At 35.2% G+C, this 10,660-nt stretch overlaps 1 protein-coding gene across 1 annotated transcript; it reads left to right on the forward strand.

Annotated features, from left to right (window-relative positions):
- Nucleotides 1-7,942: 7,942 nt before the first annotated feature.
- LOC107956163 (uncharacterized) lies at nucleotides 7,943-8,338 on the forward strand. Its single transcript, XM_016891895.1, has one exon. It carries the CDS (start codon nucleotides 7,943-7,945, stop codon nucleotides 8,336-8,338), a length of 396 nt encoding a protein of 131 aa, XP_016747384.1.
- Nucleotides 8,339-10,660: the final 2,322 nt, after the last annotated feature.

The raw sequence follows: 10,660 nt of genomic DNA on the forward strand, positions 1-10,660 counted from the left end.
TTATTTATTATTTTTGGAAAAAAATATATTTATACTAGTGTAAAATTTAAGTGATTTTATATTATTTTGTAATGTTTTATAGGATTAGTAATTTAATAATCTAATGGTCACATTTCATACTTCATAAATGTGGATTATGCATATTAAGTTTAACATAAATTAAAAAATTTTAACATGAAAAACTTTCGACCATTAAATATATATTAATGTAAACAATATTTTAGATAGATATGATGAAGATATGATAGATTAAAAAATTTACATACATAACAAGTACAAATATATTGATAAATTCAACGACTGAATTATTAAAGTATTAATCATACAAAAAGTTACAAGTTTTATACTTGGTGTAAGTGTCACGGGCCACAATTCAAAGCCCGTGACCATCACACCAAATGCGTCCAATGTTGCTCAGATAGGGATCATTTGGCCCACGAAAACTGGCCCGATTCAAAGAACTATTGGAGAAGCCTGTCAGATTGAAGCCTAGTTGGCTCAATAATGAAGACATGGCAACTTAGGCTAATATGGTAACTAACTTAGAAGATAGAGGGAATCATATCTTGTAAAGATTAGATTAGATTTGATATGGCATATCTTGTAAATCCCTAAAATAAAGGGATATGGTTAATCTCGTCCGTCGATGTAAATGTATCTTGACCATCGGTTTTGGGGGAGCTCAACTATAAATATAGAGCCTCCCCCTCAGTTGTACCCACTCCAGTTATTATTTCATTATTCTTTGTGAATAAGAGAATTGTGAGCATTTACTCAAACACTTTGCGTGCGCTCTTTCTGTTGTTCTTTGTTGTTCTTCTTTTGGCATAAATCGCTTCCGCTCTTCAATTTGGTGCCTTAGAAGAGTTCTTAAGGAATCCTCACTTGAGTTAAGACTGACTTAGGCGAGTTTGGACGAACGGATCGCCTAAGGCCGCACGGATTGTGAGACGAAAGGTCTAGCCCCGTGACATAAGTAGATCCCACTTCATTATTATTTTTATCTATATACATTATTATAAGGCACTAATCGAATTGATGTCGCTAATTAACTTAACATCAATTAAATTAATAAAATATTTAATAGTAATTTTTTAAGAAATAACAAGTAATATTATAAAAGTGTTCTTATCTTTTAATAATTTTATATAAATTATTTAAAACAAAATAATTTAATGGATTATTTAAATAAACCACCTTGTAAAAGATAAATATATAAACGAGTCTAAACTATATGTTAATTCCTAAATCAGTACTTAATGTTCTTTCATAGAATTAATTCTTAAGTTAGCAATTTTATCTTAACCCCAATAAATAATATTATCCAATAGGAATATGACATGCTATACAATTTGAAGAAATGGGACAAATTTAATAATTTTAAGATCACTTCTAATAGAAAAATTTAAAAATAATAGAAGTAGGAACCAATTTAGTAATAAAATTATATACTTTTTACATAAATATCATCTTCTTTTTAGAGTATTAAATTACAAGTACAGTAAAATCATAACAAAATTCCTCTGCCCCGTTATACGCCCCTATACAGGCCTAACCACTATTTTTTGACACATGGAATATAATTTTTTTGGTAAATTAGTAGAATTAACTTTGCCGTTAGTCTTAACTAGATTGATATGAGCATTGTTACTATTCAAGATATGTATAATGCCCCAAAATTTGTGTTTTTGAATAGTTAAAATCTGACAAGTGAATTAATTGGTTCAATGATTAAGTGTTGTGAGTAGAGTGTGTGAGCTTCAAGACTCGAATAATTTTACTTCAAATTTTGTTAATTTTTTCCCAACCACTAACTTTGGATATTAGAGTCATATATTATTTTTGCTCAATTGATAATAGAATGAGCTTATTGATTTAGCGGTAAGATGTTAACTTACCCTTTGGTCCTGTGTTTGAATCATTGTGCATGCAAATAGGAATATTTTTGTTTTTCTTTTAGTGTGTCGCCCATGCGGCTATTGTTTGGGTCAAATTCAAACTTTGGTCAATTGATAAGTAGCAAAAAATCTGATAAGCTAGGATTTCTTTTCTTCCTTTTTTAATTTTAATTTATTGTACTTTTACTCTTTAGAAAATCCCACTTCAAAATACTCCCCCACTCAACCGTCCAGCTCTTCACTTTTCCTCCTTCTTCTCATTTTGTTTCACATCAACTGCTATCAGAAAAAAAAAACATTTTTTTTCCTCATTTTTCTCATTTTGTTTCACGTCCACTTTTGCTATCTATGAATTAACAACTGTGCCAATTTTATTTGTTACTCCCAAATCTTTCTTTTGCCATCTTATGTCGTTGTTTTGTTGTGGTTCTACTGTTGGGATTGGTTGTACATATTGTAAGGTTCGGTAAGGTTTTGAATATTTTGATGTTAGTATTCATTGTTTCATCGCAAAGAAGTAGGTTTGTTGGACTATTTGTTTTGATCCGCTATTAGGAGAAGGTTGTGAGGCGTTCGATGTTCCTCTAGCGAATTAGGTGCCTTAGACTATTGTTTCTGTCAAGGGTAAGTGATTAATGTCTGCATTTAGAGGCTGACTCGTTTTGTTAAGGTTTTTGGATAGTGGTTGTGGTTGAATTAAAGGCTTAAATTTAATGTATCGATGCTTAATGGTTGGTTTTAATTGACAGTTTAGGTACTGGAATTCTTGTTGTGGTGTTTGCATCGAAAACTAATCAAGTGTGTAATGAAAAACCTGAAAAAAAGCGAATGACGCGATGCTGAAAAGTGGATTGTCGATGCCACACGGCAGTGTTCAAGACCGTGTGGGTCAAACGGGTTGGGTCAGTTGGGTTTTGTGGGCCACATGGGTATGTGTTAGGCCGTGTGGCCCACATGGGTTGAGCTAGTTGGTTCGTGTGAGCCATACGAGCATGTGGGCTTATTTTCTGAAAATTTTACCTAGGACTGTATTTATCTGTGATTCATATTTAGCCACTTTGTAGGGTCCGTACTGTTTAAAAATGACTCTGAAACATGAAATTTGATAAACTTTTATTGTATGTGTTTTAATTACTATCATGTTTAAAATGTGAAATTCACACGTGATCTATAATCTGATAACTTTGATTGCACGTTTTGAGGTGAAAAGCATGCATGACATATGTACATTTATTATATGTTAGTACTTGCATAAGCATTAGGGTGGGAATATTGTTATGACCGAGGAAATTTTGGCAGTTTAATTATCTGTTGTATTTGGTGGTTTGAACCACATATATTTGTTCTGGTGGCTTGACCACATATATCTGAATTTGGCGGTTTACGACATATTATTATCTGACAGCTTGACTGCACTATTTCTGAAAAGTGACATACACTCACTTATTGGTGTATGGAGTTGGGTGGGTATTTCATACTGTAACTAGTGTGTAAGGATAGGTAGAGATGGTGTGTAGTGGTTGAGGGTAGGATTTGATTCTGTATGTGATATTGCATATGATTCTGTATTTGAGATTATATTTGAATCTGTATCTGAATTGCATTTGAAAACGTATCTATTAAAGTATGTGTAACTGATTTGTTGCTTGGGATGTGTTACACACTAAGCTCGTAAACTCACTCTTTGTTTGTTTTCCTCTCAGGTAACCAACAAATTTAGGACGGGTTAGCGCAGCAGGAGCTCAGGTTAAATTTCTAATTTCTAATTTGATTAAGTTAAAGTGTTATTTCGAATTGGATTATTTTGGACTCTTTGGGGACTATTAGTTGTTTTGGATTTTATTTGTCATTTTTAAACTACTTTATCGTATTTAAACTATTTTATTTCAAACTGCAATTCGTTGAATTTCAAATCAAACCACGGTTTTCAAAAATTTGTATAACTTAAAAAATTCTACTCCAAAACTAAGTGATATTATACGTTCTTTTTTGCAATTAAAATGTATTAACTTAAAAAGGTGTTTTTCACTAAAAACTGGAAAATATCATTATCAAGTTTTTTTCTATGTTACGTTTCTAATTTTAATTTATAGATATGTAATTCCTTATGATTCGACCATAACGTCTAGATTGTGTTTTGAGTATTACATTTGGTGGTATCAGAGCCAGGTTCAAAACTTGGGCTGTGATTATTGGGTTCAAAATTTCTTATGAAAAAGTGTTTTAAACAAATTGTATTTTTTATTAATTCTGATCAATGAGTTTATGAAAATTCTCGAGTCTCTGTCACCAATCCTATAAACACTTTTTCTTTAGCTCTACTTGATAATCTAGTAAACACTGTAGTGCTAGAATTACTTTACTTTAGCTAAAGATTGCGATAACTTTGTAAAAAACTTCTGGTAAAACTGTAGACTTAGAGTTTTTAATAATAAACTTAAGCTAATGCATAAAATTCTAAATTGTAGATAATGTAGCATAATGAGTTTGTAAGGAATCCATGGACGTGGTACCCGTGGGTGTGGTGGACACCGAAGAAGGGCTCGAGCTGAGCCATCTTGTATGGTTGGCATGCCCATTTTATATACAAGTGAGACTATTGGGCCACCTACTGCTGAGGTTGAGTCTCAGGCTCAGACTTTGGGGACAACGCACCGTCTCAAGCTATGTTGAGGATGGTTGAAAGGGTCGTTGAGACCCAAACTAGATTTATTAGTTGAGGGTTGATAACTAAAAAATTCCAGTCGAATGGGGCTGAGTTATTCAGAGGTGTCGCTATGACTACCCTGACGGTGGCTGAGTATTGGTTGGAGGCCATCGAGAGATTTATGAATGATTTAGACTGCACCTCCGAGCATAAACTAAAAGGTGTGGTATCCTTGCTTCACGATGAAACATATCAATGGTGCCAATCGATTGAGCAAGGCACCGAGCTTTAGCAAGTGTTAGAGGAGGTTGAGAGCTTTTCTTCAATACGGGGGCTATGGAACACCACATTAAAGACTATCTTTATCGGGTGATTAGGTGCAAGCTTTAGCTACGAGTTTGGTTCAGCTGCAAAAAGTAGTTCAATAGCCACCTAGAGGCCGTGGTCAAGCTAGGGGTGGTAAAGGTATAGGTCATGGGCAGAGAGCACCGAACAAATGTGCTAATTAGATTGAGGTGAAGGAGCCTGCGTTGGTGTATACGACATGGCGCTACGAGGACAGAGATGCGATCGACGTGATAGTTGGTACGTTTACTATCTATTTTCTATCTTATTTTGCATTGATTGATATTGGATCGACACATTCATACATACCTAGCACTATTTCTAGTAATTTGAGGATTTTTGTCGAGGATACTTTTAGTGAAATTTCTATGATTAGTCTGTTCGGTCAGTCTGTACAAGTTAGTAAGGTGTATAGGAGGTGACTGTTAGAGATCTAAGCCAATTTGGATTGTGTGACCAAGAGGGTAACTCTGAAAACCAAGGAAGGTGAAGAGATTGTTATGCTTGGTAAGTGTCGAGATTACCACTCTAATGTAATCTCTATTATTATGGCTGAAAAGGGTGTTAAGTGTTTCTGGCTTATGTGCATGATACGAGTGCTGTGGGATCTTCTATTGAGAGTGTCCAGATAGTTAGAGAATTTCTAGATGTCTTTCCCGAGGAATTGTCGGGGTTACCATTGGATAGGGAGGCTGAGTTCAGTATTGAGTTACTACTTGGAATAGCTCTAGCGTTCATCAGTCCTTACTATATGGCACCAAATGAGCTGAAAGAATTGAAAGAACTGAAAGTACAATTTTAGGAACTTCTCGATATGAGGTTCATCCGACCTAGTGTGTCTCCATGGAGAGCACCGGTTCTTTTTATTAAAAAGAAATATGGTACTATAAGGATGTGTGTAGATTACCGGTAGTTGAATAAGTTGGTAAAGAATAAGTACCCACTCTTGAGGATTGATGATTTGTTTGATCAATTCTGTGAGGCAACTGTGTTTTAAAAGACTGATCTCCTTTCTTGGTATAATCAGTTAAAGGTTAAAAAAGCTGATGTGTATAAGACCACCTTTAGGACTCGTTATGGTCATTACGAGTTCCCTATCATGACATTTGGTTTGACGAATGCTCTAGCTACATTTATGGATCTCATGAATTAGGTTTTTCAACCGTATTTGGTTTAGTTTGTCATGGTTTTTATTGATGACATCCTAGTATACTCTAAGACTGATATTGAGCATGATGAACATTTTAGAATGGTTCTGCAGATTCTTTGCGAGAAAAAGCTCTACGCTAAGTTGAGCAAGTGTGAATTGTTAAGAGAAGTTACTTTTCTAGGACACGTGGTTTTTGCCGAGGGTATCCGTGGACCCTAAAAAGATTAAGGCTGTTCTTGAGTGGGAACAACCTAGGAATTTGTCTGAGATATGGATTTTTATTAGTTTAGAGGGTTACTATCGTAGATTTGTGGAGGGGTTTTCACTTATTACAGCTCCCTTGACCATACTGTTGCGTAAGAATGTGCCCTTCATGTAGACCAATAAGTAGCAATTGAGCTTTGAGAAGCTCAAATCTATTTTAACTTAGGCATCTGTTCTGATACAGCCTGAATTAGGAAAGGAGTTTGTTGTGTATAGTGATGTGTATCACACCTATTTGGGTTGTGTTTTGATGCAATAGGATAAAATGGTGGCTTACGCATCCAGACAGCTTAAGCCGCATGAGGACAACTATCTGACACACGATCTTGAGTTAGTTGCAATTATCTTCACATTGAAAATTTAGAAGCGTTACGTTTATGGTGAGAGGTGTATAATCTACACTGATAACAAAAGCCTCAAGTACCTCCTCACTCAGATAGAGTTGAATATTAAGCAACATAGATGGATTCAGTTGCTTAAAGACTACAACTGTGTTATAAAGTATCATCCTGTAAGGCCAATGTTGTGGCCAATGCTCTTAGTTGGAGATAGATGTCTGAATTGAGGGTGATGTTTGCTCGCCTAAGTTTGTTTGAGGAAAGTGGTTTGCTAGCCGAGTTGCAAGTTAAGTCGTCATGGATTGATTAGATTTTGTATAAGCAGTTATTGGATGATTCTCTGGTTCTTTGATTTGAGTAGGTTGAAAAGAGTAAGACTTCTAATTTTGGATTAAATAGTGAGGTTGTTTTCTGCTTCAGAGGTCGGGTTTGTGTGTCGAATAATACTAAGTTGAGGTAGACTATCTTGTGGGAAACACATAGTAGCCCTTATGTTATACATCCCAGTGAGAATAAAATGTATCGAGATTTTTGAGAGTTGTATTGATGACCCAGTTCGAAGCATGAGGTGACTAATTTTGTATTATGTTGCCTGACGTGCTAGGAGGTTAAGGCTGAGCACTAGCTTCCTTCAGGTTTGTTTCAACCCATTAAGATTTCATTGTGGAAATGAGAACTAGTAATTATGGATTTCGTTAGTGGGTTGCCCTTGACACCCACTACGAATGATTCTGTTTGGGCCATCGTGGATCGGTTGACCAAGTCTGCTCATTTTCTTTCGATTAGGACCGATTATTCTCTGTAGAAGCTAGTGAAGTTGTACATTTTTTATATTGTTAGACTTCATGGGGTTCGATATCGATTATGTTTGGTAAAGACCCTCGATTTACGTCTCGATTTTGAAAATAATTACATGAGGATTTAAGTACTTGGTTAGACTCAATATTGCATTCCATCCACAAATTGTTGGACAGTCCGAGAGGGTTATTCAAGTATTGGAGAATATGCTACGAAGTTGTGTTATCGACTTCCATGGTAGTTGGGAGGAGTTTCTGCCACTGAGTTTGTTTATAATAACAACTTTCAGTCCAATATTTATATGGCACCTTATAAGGCTCTCTATGGTCATAAGTGTCGCACCCCTTTATATTGGACCGAGTTGGGTGAGAAGACGATTATGGGTTCAGATTTAGTTTCTGAAATAGAGGATAAGGTTATACTGATTCGGGATCAACTTAAGCTAGCTTCTAATAGATAGAAGTTTTACGCGGATCTGAAGAGGAAAGACATAGGCTTTGTTATGGGGCATCGGGTTTTTCTTAAGGTATCTCAACAGAAGAAGGTTTTTCGATTTGGTCGTAAGGTCAAGTTGAGCCCTAGGTTCATTGGGCCTTATCGAATTTTCAGGCGAGTTGGGTCAGTTGCCTATCAGCTAGAGTTGCCTCTAGAGTTGGATCATATACATGATGTGTTCCACGTCTCGATGTTGAGACAGTATCAGTCTGATCCATCTCACATTTTACCTGTTGAGAAGATTGAGGTGAGGTCAGCTATGACATTCGAGGAGGAGCCAGTACAAATTTTGGATCGAAAGGTAAAGGTCTTAAGGAGGAAGACTATTTCGTTAATTAAGGTTCTGTGGCAGAATCATGGTACGAAGGAAGCTACATCGGAGCCTGAGGACTCAATTCCTTAGCAATATCTACATCTATTTGAATCAGGTAAATTTCAAGGCGGAAAATTTTTTTAGGGGGTAGAGTTGTAACGCCCCAAAATTTGTGTTTTTGAATGATTAAAATCTGACAAGTGAATTAATCTAGTTCAGTGGTTAAGTGTTGTGAGTAGCGTGTGTGAGCTTTTGGGTTCAAATCTTCTTCCTTCAAATTTTGTTATTTTTTGCCCAACCCATGGCTTTGGATATTAGAGTCATATATTATTTTTTGCTCAACTGATGATAAGGTGTTAACTTACTCCTTGGTCTTGTGTTCAAATCCCTACACGTGCAAATGGGAATATTTTTTTCTTTTCTCTTAGTGTGCCACCCATGTGGCTAGTGTTTGGGTCAAATTCAAACTTTGGTCAATTGATAAGTAGCAAAAAATCTGATAAGTTAGGATTTTTTTAAAATTTTAATTTATTTTACTTTTATTTTTGAGAAAATCCCACTGCAAAATACTCCCCCACTCAACCGTCCACCTCTCCACTTTGCCTCATTCTTCTCATTTTGTTTTACGTCAACTGCTATCAGAAAAAGAAAATATTCTTTGATTTTTCTTCCTTCTTTTCTTTCTTATTAATGCTATGAATTAACAACTATGTCAATTTTATTTGTTACTCTCAAAAATTCCTTTTTCCATATTGTGTCATTGTTTTGCTATGGTTCTATTGTTGGGATTGGTTGTGCATATTGTAAGGTTTGGTAAGGTTTTGAATATTTTGATGTTAGTATGTCATTTTTTATCAAAAAGTAGGTTTGTTGGACTAATTTTTTCAATGCATTGTTAGTAGAAGATCGTGAGGCATTTGACGTTCCTCTAACAAATTAGGTGCCTTAGACAACTATTTCTGTCAAGGGTAAGTGATTAATGTTTGCGTTTAGAGGCTGACTCGTTTTGTTAAGGTTTTTGGATAGTGGTTGTGGTTGAATTAGAGGCTTAAATTTAATGTATCGATGCTTAATGGTCAGTTTTAATTGACAATTTAGGTACTAGAATTCTCGCCATGGTGCTTGCATAAAAAACTAATCAGGTGTGTAACGAAAAACCTAAAAATAAGCGAATGGCGCACCACTGAACAGTGGACTATCGACGCAACACGATCATGTGTCATACCATGTGGGCCACACAGGCTGGATCAATTGAGCCGTGTGGGTCATACCGGTGTGTGTTAGATCGTGTGGGCCACACGGGTTGAGCTAGTTGGGTTGTATGAGCCATATGGGCGCGTGGATCTATTGTATGTGTTTTAATTACTAGCACATCTAAAATGCAAAATTCTTATGTGATCTGTAATTTGATAATTTTGATATCATGTTTTGAAGTGAAAAGCATGCATGACATATATAAATTTATTATCTGTTAGTACTTGCATGAGCATTGGGGTGGGAATATTAATACGACAGAGGAAGTGTCTGTAGTTTAATTAATTATCTGCCTTATCTTATTGTTTGAACTACATATATCTATTCTGGTGGCTTGACCACATATATCTGAATCTGGTGGTTTACTGCGTATTATTATCTGACAACTTGACTGGACTATTTTTGGAAAGTGGCATATGCTCACTTATTGGTGTGTGGGGTTGGATTGGTATCTGATACCCTAACTGGTATGTAGGGATGGACGAAAATGGTGTGTAGCAGTTTGGGGTAGGATTTGATTCTATGTGTGATATTGCATATGATTTTGTATCGAACATTATATTTGAATCTATATTTGAATTGCATATAAAAACGTATCTGTTAATGTATGTGCAACTGATATGTTGCTTGGGATGTGTTACACACTAAGCTCGTAAGCTCACTTTTTTGTTTGTTTTCCTTTCAGGTAACCAACAAACTTAGGACGGGTTGGTGTAGCGGGAGTTTGGGTTAAATTTTTGTTTTATAATTTGGTTAAGTTAAAAGTTATTTCTAATTGGACTGTTTTGGACTCTTTGGGGATTGTTAATTGTTTCGAATTTTATTTGTTGTTTTGAATTGCTTTATCGTATTTAAACTATTCTATTTCAAAATGCAAATTTGTAGAATTTCAAATCAAACCATGATTTTTAAAAATCTATATAACTTAAAGAATTCCATTGCAAAACTAAGTGATCTTATAAGTGCTTTTCTGCAATTAAAATGCATTAACTTAAAATGGTTTTTCCCCTAAAAAATGAAAAATATCATTATCAAGTTTTGTTCTATGTTACGTTTCTGATTTTAATTTCTGGTTTTAAAATGATTGTATGTAATTCCTCAAAATTCTCCCATAACGTTTAGGTCGAGTTTGAGGTGTTGCAATGTGGGTTTGAATGT

This window comes from Gossypium hirsutum, chromosome D07 (assembly GCF_007990345.1).
Source record: "Gossypium hirsutum isolate 1008001.06 chromosome D07, Gossypium_hirsutum_v2.1, whole genome shotgun sequence".
Classification (NCBI taxonomy): domain Eukaryota; kingdom Viridiplantae; phylum Streptophyta; class Magnoliopsida; order Malvales; family Malvaceae; genus Gossypium; species Gossypium hirsutum.